This window comes from Electrophorus electricus, chromosome 1, assembly GCF_013358815.1.
Source record: "Electrophorus electricus isolate fEleEle1 chromosome 1, fEleEle1.pri, whole genome shotgun sequence".
Lineage (NCBI taxonomy): Eukaryota > Metazoa > Chordata > Actinopteri > Gymnotiformes > Gymnotidae > Electrophorus > Electrophorus electricus.
In genome coordinates, this window is record NC_049535.1 from 15,713,304 (window position 1) to 15,729,257 (window position 15,954).

General features: G+C 37.4%; 1 protein-coding gene and 1 long non-coding RNA gene across 4 annotated transcripts; one reads left to right on the plus strand and one right to left on the minus strand.

The window, feature by feature from the left end:
- Nucleotides 1-3,080: 3,080 nt before the first annotated feature.
- LOC118241138 lies at nt 3,081-4,237 on the minus strand. Its single transcript, XR_004775862.1, has 3 exons — nt 4,110-4,237; nt 3,892-3,955; nt 3,081-3,374 (listed from the first exon to the last, which is right to left on the minus strand). It is a non-coding gene; the product is annotated as an uncharacterized LOC118241138 (long non-coding RNA).
- Nucleotides 4,238-4,396: 159 nt separating this feature from the next.
- On the plus strand, nt 4,397-15,581 carry LOC113567884 (membrane-spanning 4-domains subfamily A member 4A-like). Of its 3 annotated transcripts, none has more exons than XM_035524905.1 (8): nt 4,401-4,525; nt 9,151-9,331; nt 12,326-12,436; nt 12,545-12,601; nt 13,189-13,329; nt 13,533-13,643; nt 13,794-13,874; nt 15,130-15,581. In XM_035524905.1, the coding sequence occupies exons 2-8, from the start codon at nt 9,176-9,178 to the stop codon at nt 15,220-15,222; spliced, it is 750 nt and encodes a 249-aa protein (XP_035380798.1). In that variant the 5' UTR covers nt 4,401-4,525; nt 9,151-9,175; the 3' UTR covers nt 15,223-15,581. The 3 variants fall into 3 exon arrangements, with proteins under 3 accessions (XP_035380807.1, XP_035380798.1, XP_035380799.1); XM_035524906.1 differs by lacking the exon at nt 4,401-4,525 and adding an exon at nt 5,107-5,123; XM_035524914.1 differs by lacking the exon at nt 12,326-12,436 and having other exon boundaries at nt 4,397-4,525.
- The last annotated feature ends 373 nt before the right edge of the window (nt 15,582-15,954 follow it).

A 15,954-nucleotide genomic window follows, 5' to 3' on the forward strand; every position in this document is an offset into this window, starting at 1 on the left:
ATGTTGCCGTAATGTTCGCATATTTATTGTGATGCAAAGCCTTAAATTGCCGTTCTGCGTTCCGTTCTTCCTTGTATCCTAGAGACCACCTTAAGTGTTTTAAATATGTCCATGTTCTGACGTATTTTGCTAATTGGGTCGTGACCGTTATCAGTATAAGCAATGATTACATCAGACACTTATGTTCATATATGTACAGTGAGGTCTGTAGAAAAACTAATTCTACAGTGCAGGTAGAAAGCTGTAGTCCAGAGTCAAAAGTAACTTCTTGGTAGGATTAAGAGACGACTTCTCTTGCATTAAAATTTGGATCAGACTTTGATACATGGCGCTACAGGTATATACATTCACCAGTCCTGCGATGCATGTGCTGTGTACTGGCCCTTAAAAAGTGTTTTTAATATGGTTGTATTTAATATAATTGAAACATAACACAGTTAAAGCATAAAAGATAAAATCATTCATAACAAGCATGAAGTTATAATTTATATGGCTATACAGCTATCTCAAAAAAACTCAACTGTTAAATTAGAAATATATTTAGTCAGTTTGTCTTGGTGCCATAAACCTGTGTTACTGTGTATATGTGCTATTATTAAAAACAAATAAAAACCATAATTTTAACCACAATATAAAAATATGCTTTTTTGATGAATTATTGGTCATACAGGTCCCATCCATCTTGTTTTTTTCCATCCTATAACACTTTTAATTAAAACACTAAAACCACTGGCTCATCGCCAACTATATTGGTTCAACAGGTAACCCACTGAACATTTGTGTTGTGGAATTATACTCACAATTGCCTTTCAGACTCTCGAATCTATGTCTCAGCTCGTCTATTACTGCCTGCATTTTTTCAAATCCTGCTGAACTGTCCTCTGGAGGGCAATGTCTATGTAAACTGAGAAACGACATGATCCAGAGATAATTCTTTCTTCTCCCTCTGTCCGTGTTCTTCTGTCCTGTTCCAACTTGTTTTAACCCAGTTCAAGCCTTTGCTCTGAAACAGTAACAAGAATGCAATCACAGCCTGCCTACTGAACCTACAAATGAAGAGTTTATTTGCAAAAGCAGATATCTCAATGTTAATGAAGTTTCATAAAAAAATTTTTATTTGTGCATTTAATAATATATTAGTAATTTCAATGAAACTGTAGTTGGGCTGTTATCATTAAGCAAATAATTATACCAAATACAGGTAACATAACTTAAAACACAAATTTCCATGAAAGTTTAAAGTTAGTTTTTTGGCAAAAGCAGATAACTCATGTTTCAGAGTAATACAAGGCTATGTAATGGATACGTTTCTTTTAAGTGCTGTATTTAACATTAAAACAAGTCCTGAAAATTGCAACAAAACAGCCCAATAAAATGGATGACATTAAAAATGTATAATAAAATCCTGACCCACCTACAAACCCCCCGAAAATTACCCAAATCTTCACTGTGATTGCAATACCGGGGAGCTGGGCTTTTGAGACACAAAGACGAAAAAAACTCCACAGTGCATGAGAGCCTCTGCGTTATGATGGTATTATCTGAAAATTATCCTGACACATCACACCCTAGCATTCCTACTCCAAACAAACCTTTTATGACGTGCATGTGAAATTCCATCGAGAAATTCCATCTTGTGGAATGTACTCACTTTGCTGAGGTTCCCTGGATTGGTTACATCACCATCAGTGTCTAAAATGGTTTTCACTTTCTTTCCTCTTTGACAAGCATGGAACAACTTAGGCTGTTTTGTTAGTTTTCCTCTTGGTCCTAAAGAGTCAGAATTACTCTAAATTGCAGCATACAACCCCATAATCTTGCCCAACCCCTGATGGTACAGCTGTTAAAGCTAAAAACATTATATAATACCACTGAAATTATGCATACATACAACAAGTACCACCTATACAGCCTTCATGTCCACAAAACATCTCAGCAACTTATATCAATAACAAACATATACATGGCACCAGAATCTAGACTAGGAATGTATAAAAAAAAAGAAAAAGAAAAAAGTTTGCATTAATTCAGTGCATATATCTTTGAAGAGTGCACGTGACTTGCTGGCTTCATGATTTCTGATATAAGTGATGTACTGAAGCTAGCATCCATACCTTGGGTATGTATGAACCATTATGGAATAATTTGTGAGCTATTAATGTGATTTTAAATTTCATTTTAATGTGATTTGCTCATTTACACAAGGGGATGCTTCAATTCTCTTTAAACCATCTATAATGGTTTGCCCCACTTCCCACACACCATGTCGTACAGCCCGCCAATGCTATGGGAATCGTGTTTGTTGTTGGTTCTCTGTGACTGCCATACCCCCATCATAAACCTGCACCTTGTTAATCATTTCACTTGTATTTAAACGCTTGTGTTTGTAGTACCTTGTTGGTCATTGTTCACGTGTATGCTCCTGTTCATTGTTCACCAGTCCTGTTGATTTTGTTACTGCTCGTGCTTATGTTTCTGTACTTGTTTATCAACACACTGCATTGTTTGTTCTATGTGAGTTCCATAACATATTGTTTCTCCATGTCTCGTGTAAATAAATGTCTGTCTATGTCATTTTACAACCCTGTCCAGGCTGGGAGGCCATAAAAACCAGACAAATAAAAACTTGCTATCCTAACACAAATGTTCCCAACACACAATGTCACAGCCACCCCACCCACAAGAGAAAACCACCAACCAGCAGAGAAAAAAAAAAACCCATCAAAAATCCCACAAAAGGGGCAAAGAAAAAAGAAGAAAGGACAAGCCCCCAGTTATGCTACGAACCTGTCTAGGCTGGGAGGCAGTAACATAGGTGTCACGTGGTACGGCCTGCCGCGTACAGGGGGGTTCATCCATGTTTGTAGCCACACCCCCGTGAAGGCACGCACCTGTACGGGGTTACGTGTTAATGTGTTTGTCTATTTAAACCCTCGTCAGTGCATGCCTCACCGTTGGTTATTGTTTGTTCACTGATGTATGTTAGTGCGTATATAGTCATTTGTTAGATGTGAGTGTAGTCTGTTTAGTTAAATGTATAAGTCATGTCTGTCGTTAGTACTGTGTGTGAGTGGCATTGTTCTATATGTTTTATGTTAATAAATGTTTCACTTTGAGGGAGTCTGTGCGTCCTGCTCCACGCTCGCCGGCACTCGGGCCTGCGACAACGTTACAGAATGACCCACCACCACAGGACGCTAGCTCCCTCAGCGAAGGACGGACTTTCTAGCGGGAGGTGCGTGGGCACTTCCTGCACTGCCACTTCCTGGATCCAAGGAAATTGGGGAGAGGATCGCGATTGGACAATAGTTTGTGTTTTCCATTGCTCTTCCTTTTATATGGTCCTCAGCTCACTGGAGAGTCAGAAGTGAAGCCTGAAACACATGAAAGATAGACACACACATGTGGACACAACAGTCAAGACACTTCTGTATCCTGTTCCTTGCCCTGCGGCACTTGGACCGTCACACCAACATTGCATAAATTTGACTGAGATTACATTTTGTAGACCAACTGAAAAGATATCACAAAACATTTGCATTTGCTGGCTTTTGCTTAAATATCAGAGTCTACAGTATATTGGCTAGACTATAGAGAGAATCAATCTGAATTAGTTCCAAGCCCGTTTCCCATTTGTTAATGAGTTGCAGTAGTATCATAGCATTGCCCATTTTCAAAGTTAGACAGAGTTACACTGATATGATCTGTCATTTTCTGATGCCTAATAGCTCATATAAGAGTAGGTTTGCCAAATCTTCTTTCATTTTAAGTGTTATTTGACATGCAATCTTGTAAACCATAAGATTCCATATATATTCCACTCAGTTCCAATTGCTGCAGGTCCAGATGTTGTGTATTGAACTAATGAATGGAAGGGAGACTCGGTCTTACTGTACTCTGGAGGATGTGCCGGTATTGGGTTGTTCATGTTGGTGTTACTGATCACAAACACCTCCTGTAAATGGAAACACATTCATATATTGTAACAGCACGAAGATGACAATTTGAGGTTTCTTAACAGAATCTTAACAGCCGCACTTAACAGTAAAAGTTGTTAGATGTCTTGCATATCAGTTATTTAAGGAATTGAAATGATATTGAGTTGGTACCTGTGGGTCAATGCAGCAGATGACAATGAAGCGAAGAGGAAGTTATTATTATTATTGTTGTTGTTGTTGTTGTTAGTAGTATTAGTAGTACCTACTACTAGTAGTAGTAATATTGTTCATTTTATTGTTAATATTATTTTTAGTGTTGTTGATACTTGCCACCTGCGTTTCCTAATTAACTTAATCTACCATATATGATCGGTTAGAGTACAAGTAGCAAACATTTCCTGGAAACCGACAATCAACATTTCTCCAGCGAGGCGCCAGTGCGTCATCGTAACACAGTTCATGTTCTCATTGCTAATCAGACGCACACTGGGATTTGGGATTTTACCCTGAGATAAAAAAAAAACATTTCGAAAACAACGGCAGACACCAAACTGCAGTCCAAGAAGAACGACAAAAGAAATTCACTGGTATGTGTGACTGGTCTTCATGTTCCTTGCGGTAAATAAATTAAATGAAAGTAAATGTTAAGACTTAGTCTAGTCCTTACAGTAATGTACGTTGTTTAATAATGTCTACGGTTGTTTACATACAGATGATTTGTAGGCCGTGATCTTGGTTATACACCCCAAAAATGCTGTTTCACACGAAGCAGTAGGCTAACGGAACTATTACTTATGTACTTGTGGGTGTCCTGTATATGGTTGGAAGACTCATGGTAGTACACAGCTGCACGGGAATGGGGATAATACCACGGATTTCCGAAGGAATACGAGGGTGTTATGAGCTGGGACAAAATTAAAAATGTTTCCGCGGTGACAGCTGGAATGGGGATAAGATTTACTGTATTCTTGTGGGGAATGTCTGTTTATTTCGAGGTAACGGTGTAAGTGCTGACTTCCATATAGTTCAGCCACCCAAATGTTTTGCTTGTATTATGAATTTTTGTTCCTATAACGGAGGAAGTTGCCCAATACTTAACGGGAAAGCTGTGCGCAAAGGGGTGTCAGTAATTTTATGAGACATCGCTGGAGCAACTCCAGATGGGAGGAACTTAACTGCAAACTGGTTAGCAATAATTACAATCGACATTGCCTTCTATGAAATGTTTAATTATTGGTTTAATAGAAATATATGAAAATAAACTGTAGGCTAGTCTTTGCTTTTCCCTGTGGTTCCAGTACAGATAAATATTAGGCTGTTAATATGTTAAGCAACATTTTTATAAACGGGGCGATTTGAAGGGGGTATGCGAGGTGCTGCCATTTTCTGAGAGAGAGAGAGAGAGAGAGAGAGAGAGAGAGAGAGAGAGAGAGAGAGAGAGAGAGAGAGAGACACTGCTTGTGTCACGACAAAAACATATCAGATATACGAAAATGATGTTTTTAAAATGTTCTTTTTTAAATGATATGTTTCTAAAATGTTTTTCCTGCATTGATCGCGTTAGAATTGGACATAAAAACACACCGGCGTCGAAACAGCAATATTGGCACATTCCAAGTGACAATGTTGATTTAGTTACATTATTGTATCACTACAGCTGTTAGAAACAGCGTTAGCCCAGATGATTTCACCGCGGTCAAGCTATTCGCCCTTTAGCGATTCACGGTCGTCAGCGACGCTTTAAATTCGAATGCGCCTTTATGCGCAATTTTACGGTATAAAACTAACGCTCCATAATCAAAGAGAAACAGACGTTCATATTTTTGATCTTGAGCTTCGATTTAGATACGCACTTTTACTGTATTTATAGGTAAAAACTACTTGATTGAATTAGTTTACTTGTATCATTACATTAAACACAATTAGTAATTTATTTAACCAGCTTAATAAACATTGTGCAAAATGGTTTTACTATATAATGTTTCTCGGAGGTTTATTATAGACCTGGACTGAAAGCTAAAACAGGGGTTATCACTAGTGAAATGTTGCAAATGTGCAGTGCACTGGGTACTTCAGGGCTGAAAAACTCCACTGGCAAGAGGGGTGGCCCTTGGCTATCACCAGATAAAGTGTGAAAGGATTCTAATGCACCAGTTTTTAATAAAGCTTTATTGAAGTCCTTGTATTTGTAATGATGTTTAAATGCCCATTTAATTCAGAGAAAGTAAGATTACATTTTTTTTCCTGAATTTTCCCAGAATTCCAAAACAGTTCTACTACCACACAAGAGTTGTAGACTTTTTCTATCACCAGTGCAAATTTGGAAAGTTTCTACTGTACCACTTAAAATTTCTCATTTTTTCCACTTTTTCCATATTAAAATGCTGTTATTAATGGGCCTGGAGACAGTATGGTTATTTATTTGTCAGAAACGTCCCATAATGCTAAAACTAGGGGTGGGACTCGATTTAAAAAATTAATCTAATTAATTAGAAACTTTGTAATTAATTAATCGAATTCATTAATCTTCACAATAACCTGTTTTACTTCCCTTTCCTCATCATACAGCTGCTGGATTGTTTTCGACATTGTCTTTCTGGACGGCAGTTCGTAACTTGCATCACCTGACGCAATTTGCAGCGTCTCTTGTAACCCTTTAAGTTCGACCACAGATAGCGGTCTACAGTCCACAGCAATCCATCTCGCCAGTGAATTGGTCAATTTGTCTGACGTGGACTTTGACATTTTGTTTCTGAATGTGAACCCCGACATGTGGTCGAGTGTTGACTGGCGACACTGTTTGCTCGTACTAGGAATACTATTACATTTAGCAGCTAAGTTAACATTACTGAGCTGCGCGCTAGCCCCAACATGTTTTGCGTTGAGGTGGTAACGAAGGGTAGAAGTGCTCCTGTGATAAGCAAACTCCTTCCTGCATAAAGTGCAAATAACATTTTTGTTTGTACTTCCACCTGGAAGTTTCTTGTATTTAAATTTCCCATCCACCAGCGTAGCCTCTTCCGTCATCTCCATCATGCTCATCACATTGTGCGTCAATATAATCAGTATGCCTGGAACTCGTGCACTGAGAAACGTTCCAAGGTGCAAAAGTGTGATTAAAATGCGTTAAATGTTTTAATTCGTTATTTTCCCTGTAATTAATTATTCGAAATTAACGCGTTAAAGTCCCACCCCTAGCTAAAACAATTCAACTACCTGTAACACTAGGTGGCCCGAGTACCGAAGGGCGAGGGGCAGGACGCACAGACTTCAGTGACGTGGACGAACATTTATTTACACAAAACGACAACAGCACTCACACGTATTACAAACGCAGAACATGAACATATAATGGTGGACATTAAACAAACACGATGAATACGCAAACGTTTAACAATGACGAAAAGACCATTAACCTGCCATTAACACGTTACATCAACAATGACCAACGACGCTGCACATGCTGGTGTGGGTTTAAATGCACAGACGAAACGAGGTACAGGTGTGCAGGCGTGGCCACAAATAAAAGTCCCTCCACTGTAAGTGGCTGGCCAAACCATGTGCTTCGCGGGAGGCGAGCGTTCTGTGACACTACCAGATAAGATTAGGAGCCCTTGGCCATTAGCAGACTATGTTTGGACAGATTTCACTGCACCACTTTTTCTTTAACCCATATAAAAATCGTACTACCGTTAGGCGAATATGTATTTGTTTAGTATTGGCTGAATTTAGATATCTATAGTCTAGATATGAATAAATTGCATTAAAGTAAGATATTTAAATCAGGGCATAATTTAAGCAAGAACAAACTAGGAATTAGTTAGTTGAAACCATTAGTTTTTATCTCTGGGGAACAATTCTGTTTTAGTGTGTTAGATGCTTGTAAGATTAAAGGTAATATTTTAATGAAAAATCAACAATGGTTGACACAGGGGCGAATTGAGCGCAAAAATGTAACAGAAAGAAGAAAAGTGCAAAGAAGAAAACAGACAGAGAGGCTGAAGTCTTGGAGCTCGTAGGCTTGCGAGACGCGTTCTCATACAGGAGAAGGTCGATGTGACGCCCTGAAAAGATGGTTCCGTGGGCTTAAATAGAAAGGCTGGAATGTAAATATGCATGATTATTAATTGATAGGTGATTGTGGGACTGAGTGTTACATTTTAGTTAGACAAAGGTTATGTTGACTATGGCGGTCTAGTATTGTATTCTGTCATCTGGTAAATGTGTTTCGAGTCTTACCTGCATACATATTAGAACTTAAATAAACATTCATATATTTGGCTGAAAGAATGAGAATGCTTGAATATATATGTCTCTTCCTCAAGACTCAAGTCTATCCAATTGAGGTATAAAGTATAATTACATTTTGCCACGATTGGGCACCCTCCTGGCATCCCTGTTTCCGTGGTTTCCCTGTCGTGTCCGTTTTCCTTTGCTTACTCGTTGTTCCGTTCTTTAGTTTCGTTTTCTCCGCCCCTCGTCTGGTTTTCCGCAGCTGTCGCTGCTTTCGCCTGTTCCTTTTCCGGTCCTTGTTTTGGTTTTCGCCGTTAATTATGTTCACCCGCGTCTGCTTAGTATTCATCGGTCTCAGTTATTTAAGCCCTGTGTCTTGCATTTCAGTTTGTCGGTTATTTTTGGTAAATTTGGTATATTCGATTGTACTCTGCGTCATCGTCCTGGTCCTTGCCCTTGGTTTAGTTCATGTTTTTATTTGCCTCCGTGTTTTCCCCGTGTCTCAGTTTACTAGCTTTCCGTGTTTTGTTTTCCTTGCTTATTAAAGAACCTGCTGCATTTGCATTCTGCCTCTCGCCTCGTCCCTGCTAAAACGTTACACGTTTAAATATTGGCAAAACATGTGAATTATATTTGTATTGTACTGATCATACTATCGTAGTTCTAAGTTATAAAAATTGACCCAAAGTACAAAAAAATATATACAATGAAAAATGACATATGTGGACACTGTTGGTCCACAAGGGGGTGGAGTAGGGACAGGAATAAACTACACGAGGATGTGGAGGAGATGGTGATATGTCACGTGGGTATGGGGTGGGGTTGGTGTAAGCAGGGTTAAAGATGGCTGGGGTGGGGACACAAATTCATCCCCGTGCAGCTTTCTACATGGGAGCTTGATACATGACACTGCAAGATTTTCTCTCTTCTCTTCACTTGTAGTCTTCTAACAATATAGGGGGTGTGTGGTTTTTCATAGGTGAACAACATAACCTGCATTCAAAATGTCCAGCACCGCTGTACCAATGCAGAACATGGGGAATGGCTACACCATTGTGACTCATGTTATTTCCCAACCAACGGCACCAGCTGGAACAGAAAGCGTCGTTGGTCTTGGTCAGTTTAAGAAATTTCTGAAAGGAGAGCCAAAGACATTAGGAGTAAGTAAAGTATTAATAATTGTTCATGCCTTTAGTAACTTGATTTTTTACAGTTAACCCACAGCATCATACCATCCTTCTGATGCTGCCTTTTAACAGTTTGGTAGGATTTCTTTTAGCTGTTAGAAGTTGCCAAAATTATAATTTTTTAAATCATATAGTTTTAAACTTGGCTCTTCCAAAGACCACATATTTGGTAAACCATATAAAGCCTCTCTATGTCAGTGGGGTGAAAAATGAAACACTTCCTGTCTGCATAAGATTGATGTATTCTACAAAATAGGTGTTATTAGGTGTTTCTTTTATATCTGTATATTTACAAATGCTTTATTATCTTTGTATTAACCATATAATCATATAGATAAAATGTCTTTGTTTAAAATAGATAATACTGCTGTTATTATAATTTTGCAAATATCTTTTATATAGTATGATATCCACTGTTAACTCTCTCAGGTTAATCCAGTGTGAATGCTAGGAAACATGGAAACATGTATGCATAGATAAAAATGTAAAAGCAGCTATAAAACTATATTTTATATATATATATCTATATATATATATATATACACACACACACACATACATACATACATACATACATACATACATACATACATACACATATATATATATATATATATATATATATATATATATATATATATATATATATATATAATCTGAAAAGATTCTAGGTGAGTAACTGCAGTGTACTTTTGTAAGGGATACAGATCTTACAGATCTTGTACAGATTTTCAAAATTGTAGTAAAGTACAGAGTTTCCATAGAAACAGAAAGTTTGGGATGGAGGTCCTTCATCAGCTGTGCAAGCAAAGTTCTTCTGAATTAGTAGGAGGAGCCAGTTTATATATGAAAAAGTGTATAAATGATTCATTCCATGGGGTTTTAAAATTCCCAGAGTATAGGTGAGTTCTTAGGTAATTTCATTGCTGCCATAGCAACAACTGGAAATGCCAGCAGTGTCCATTAGTATTAAAATGCCTTGCCACTGGAAATGACAAATCTTTAATTCCAATGATCCGAAGGTGTTCAGCAAACTGATCAGAAGGCCTTCTCTTGGTTTCTCCAATGTAAAGCTGATTACATCTCCTATAAGTAATACCGTACACAACTCGTGCAGTATGCATGAGGAGGAATGGGGGATGACAATTGATCCTTTTGTGCCAGTTATTTTATTGACTATGTTAACATGTAGCACATCTAGAGCGGTTACAGGCTACAGTACCACAGCCATTATTTGAATGATCATTTATCTCACTCTTGACGAGCATGTCTTTGATGTTTTTGTCACGTCTGTAAGATATTAGTGGAGGAGTCTTAAAAAGCGATGTGGTCTCTGCATCCTCCTGAAGGATTCTTAAGTGTTTAAATTAGGGGTGGGACTCGATAAAAAAAAAATCTAATTAATTAGAAGCTTTGTAATTAATTGATCGAATTCATTAATCTTCACAATAACCTGTTTTACTTCCCTTTCCTCATCATACAGCTGCTGGATTTTTTTCGCCATTGTCTTTCTGGACGGCAGTTCGTAACTTGCATCACCTGACGCAATTTGCAGCGTCTCTTGTAACCCTTTAAGTTCGACCACAGATAGCGGTCTACAGTCCACAGCAATCCATCTCGCCAGTGAATTGGTCAATTTGTCTGACGTGGACTTTGACATTTTGTTTCTGAATGTGAACCCCGACATGTGGTCGAGTGTTGACTGGCGACACTGTTTGCTCGTACTAGGAATACTATTACATTTAGCAGCTAAATTAACATTACTGACCTGCACGCTAGCCCCAACATGTTTTGCGTTGAGGTGGTAACGAAGGGTGGAAGTGCTCCTGTGATAAGCAAACTCCTTCCTGCATAAAGTGCAAATAACAACATTTTTGTTTGTACTTCCATCTGGAAGTTTCTTGTATTTAAATTTCCCATCCACCAGCGTAGCCTCTTCCGTCATCTCCATCATGCTCATCACATTGTGCGTCAATATAATCAGTATGCCTGGAACTCGTGCACTGAGAAACGTTCCAAGGTCCAAAAGTGTGATTAAAATGCGTTAAATCTTCCCTGTAATTAATTAATCGAAATTAACATGTTAAAGTCCCACCCCTAGTTTAAATATAATATCAGCCACTGTTGTATTTGTAGGATGAAAAGTCAGCACCAAGGGAAGTCTTATAGTCTTAACAGCAGATTGTTTATAGGACAGTGCGTCTACTCTGGACAGGTAAAGCACAAGCAAAAGCATCATCTACGACTTACTCAGGAAACCCACATTTAGAAGATATTCACGTTTCCATTCTTTTCTGGTGGAAGTCTTCATTCTCACTGGAAATGCGTTTAAGTCTAAGTAGCTGTGTGTAAGGGATTTTTACAGGCCTTGGGATATATATAAATATAAAGTATTTCTTTAAAATAAAAATTATGAAATTATAATGCTATTTGAAATGCAGTAAAAAATAAATATTCTAGCAAATTTTCAGACACGTATCACGTCCTACATGTGTGAAGACTTGCGTCATACACAGTAAACAACATAAACAGCAGTTACTGAAAGTAATACAAAGTAGTCAAGGTGAGAATGTTTCGCATATTAAGCAACAATTTATTGATATTCTTTTTTTAGCATATCATATTTGTAGCATGTGTTTTATATGAAAAATCTGTTCATATGATGAGACACACAAACACACACAAAATTCACAGCTATATACTCAAAAAGTACGGACACTAGTTATGCCAACATTTGTGCTCAAACCTTTATTCAGGTGAGTTCACGTGGAATGGCTCTTACAGAAACATTCAAAAATTCGTTTTGTAAATCCTACAATACTTTAGTTTGTAGCGTTGTATGATAACTTATTTGAACTCAATAGCGTATTTTATTGTATAATATACACTATCTGCAGTGTATATTATACAATATTTTTTTGGTTGTTATTGAACATGTAACTTATGTCAAAATGTTTATCTTCACAGACCATACAAATAATGATTGGACTGATGACTATCTTGTTTGGTATTGTGATAACAATCGACCCTATTACCATCACTGTCTACTCTGGTATCACATTTTGGGGCTCTTTGTTTGTAAGCTTTGTCCATATCATCAACTAAGCATGACTAAATTTAGTTAAATATGTACTTTCCAATGGCATTCCCAATAATACTTAAAACCTTTTTTTCGTTCCCTTTCAGTACCTCATTGCTGGTTCACTCACTGTTGCAGCAAGTAACAAACATAATCGCTGTTTGGTATGTAAACATAAACATAATGTAAACATGTTTTTGAGTGTTTTTTCACTCTGCAGAAAGCTGTCTTAAAGACTTTTAGAACTTCTCAGCTCCTCCAGACTATTTTTATACCTCCAGTGAGATGATTCCAGTTTCTGGGCCCTGTGAGAAAATGGAACATCATTGTAATTTTAATCATTGTAAAAATAAAATTGATTTTTAAGAAAGTATGTTGCCTATTCCAAGATCTGGTCAACCTGACAAATCAAGCAATACTTCATTTTCCATGAAGTGGAATGGATGGGATTGTCTCAGAAAATTTGAAAGCCATATTACCTGTTTGCCAGTAATATACCATGCTAATAACACTAGCTAGTTAGCACAAAACCAAAAAAAGGATGGATGGAGTGTGACCAGTTTGGTAAACAATATAAACAACATATAATGTATACTCTTACACACTTAAATATATATTTTGTATTTTGTATGTCATATTTTGTATTGAATTTTTTTCCCTGTAAAATTTTAGAAAGTTTTACAGAGTTGTCTGTTGGCCCATGTAAAATAGCATGCTTTTTGCAAACATGTCTTTGCTTTTGTGGTTTTAGGTGAACAGCTCTTTGGTGCTTAATGTGTTTAGCACTATATCTGCAGGAATAGTCATCATCCTGCTTTCCCTGGATTTGGCCTTCAGTCGATACTTTTACTCCTGCTATGACTATGGTTATAATTGCTCATCCTACAAAACTGTGAGTTTTTGTGTGTCTATGTGTGTTTTGTTATGTGGTATATTCAAACGTGTATCAGTGCTTTTTACTATATTTTGAACAAGATAAAAGTGCTCAGTTCCTCTCGGGTCTGACTTACTATAATAGAGAGCACTAAGGTGTAATCTTTCAATTAAAGTGTAATCACTTGATGCATATTTTTGTAATGGACCTTGTTTTAACAGTTGACCAGGGGAACAATTGGAGTGTTGCTGGTGTTCTCTGTGCTTCAGTTCTTCATCTCCATCACCATCTCAGCCTTTGCCTGCAAAGCCACCTGCAACACCGAACCCTCTGTGGGTATTACAGAGATAATACATTATAATGGCTATTGCATCATGTCTATGAACATTGTCTATATTTTGTATATATATGCATTGACCTTGGACTAAATAGTGACTAAGCTGTATAAAGAATGAAGGTCTCTGTATTTCTCTGTCCCTCAGATGAACATTGTCACAGTGGTTCCAAACCCACTGGAATGTCATCCAGTGGTCAGTCCCTTGTCTACTTCCAGTGGCCAACAGGTAAGAGAAGCCTGTAGGTCTTTGCTGTGAGGCACTACGTCCTTGGGAAACATTTGCTTTTGAGCACATTTAGATGTGGTGTGCCTGTGTCTTTTGGTGTAAACTTATATTGTAGTTCCTCAGAGCAGCAGGTGACAGTCGTATGCTCTGAACAATTTAGTACTTTAAAACACCTAAACCATATTGTGAAGGGCTTGATATTTCGTTGGTGAGATGAATAAGATGTTAGGGCCCTGTGAGACATGGATTTGGAACCACAGCTTTAGAGGAGTTTGTTTCACTTCTGGGGAAATCCTGCACTCCACAGTTGTTCCTTGTTGAAGTGGGTGTGAAGGATGATACAAATAGGAGACTAGAGACTCCACTGGGTGACTCCAGAGACTAGAGACTCCATTGGGTGACTTCAGAGACAGATTTTGCTAGAGAAAAAAACAGACGTACCCTTTAACTCATTGGTTAGTAGCTTAAAATTTCCAGCTACTGAGGGCTTAATAAAGCTACTACATGTAAATATTTCGCAAGCAGTGCCCTTGTAGTGATTTAGCATTTTATAGACAATGACAAACCTAAATGGTTAGCATTAACTTATGGCAGATAGATCACTAGTTTTGAGTTAGGTAGCCTTAGTTTTGTATGGTGACATCGATAAGGCAGAGGCAGGATGTAAAGGTGAGCCGTGGATTGAACAAATGCAGATGTTTTAGGAAAACGAAACTAAAACATGAAGAATGACACTGAACATTATCAAGATGAAACACAAAGAGGGATAAACAGTTTTAAGAACAACTGCAATAGTGCCGTGAAATAAAAGTGATTATATTTATTAAAAATATAAAAATTATTGTTTGTTCTAATTTCACAGGTTTGACTTCTTAAAAGCTCAAATTCCTTTACTCAGTAGGACCTAGCCTTATTTTAGAGTATAAAATTTATCCATATAACTTGTCTATGCAATTAATATCAGTATATCTCAGTTACTAGTTAATTTTGTATGACACAGTAAGGGAAGCATAGATGATATAGTTCATAAAGAGTAAAGAAGGTATATTTATGGTGTAAAATGTAGTTGCAGTATCCTCAGTTACTCACATGAAGATCTACCAGACTAGTGTACTCAGGTTTACTAGTGCCTTCATTTCCCACAGAGGTCATTATTGCCTCATGAGCTGCACTTTCTATGCTTTCCTTTACCTAGACTACATGAATTTAATTTTAATGTGGAGGAAAATGCTTACAAATACTCTTTGTTTTACAGGGACCGCAAGCCATCAGCAGCACCATAATGAACTGTCCATCTGTGGAAAATCCTCCACCTTATAGTGAGATGAAGGGCCAACCAGTTAACTAAGATTAAATGCAAATATGCGGTATAGATTATGGGATGCAAAAAGCCCACACACAGCAGCATTATGTTTTGACAAATATATGCCTATGGGTACACATATTCACAAGTATCCTAACACTTGGTATGATGCTCTTATCATTTGACCAACTGTACATTATTCTCCTGATGTTTCATTGCTTAATAATGTCATGTGGTGATGGGACGCAAGGTGGTGCACTGATTTTTGTAAACTGTTACAATTAAGATGGCAGCACTTGGAAGGTACATAAAGAGGAAGGTTTGGAATGTTTTATAACCTTGTTAACTGCATCCTACAGCACTATGTATGGGAATTTGGCTATATATATATATATATATATATATATGTATATGTTTGTGTGTGTGGCTAGTGTAGTGTAGTGTAGTCTTACTATCATGTTAATAAATGTATCATGTTAATAAAATATTTTTTGCAGTTGCTTCTTAAATTGACCTTTAACCCCAGGGTGTAAACGTATTTGCTGGGAAAGCTAAAAAATAGCAATATGTGTCAAAATGGCACAAAAACAGATTACTTCTGGATGAACACGCAACACAAAAATAGTTGTGATGGCGAACTGCGATAAACAGAATATGCTTATAATAAGTTTATATAAGTTTATATAAGAATAAGTTTATCTCGTAGTACTTCCCAGTACTTCAAACTGGATTATTATGACCAGTGTCTCTCAACATAATATTCATAATATTCGTATG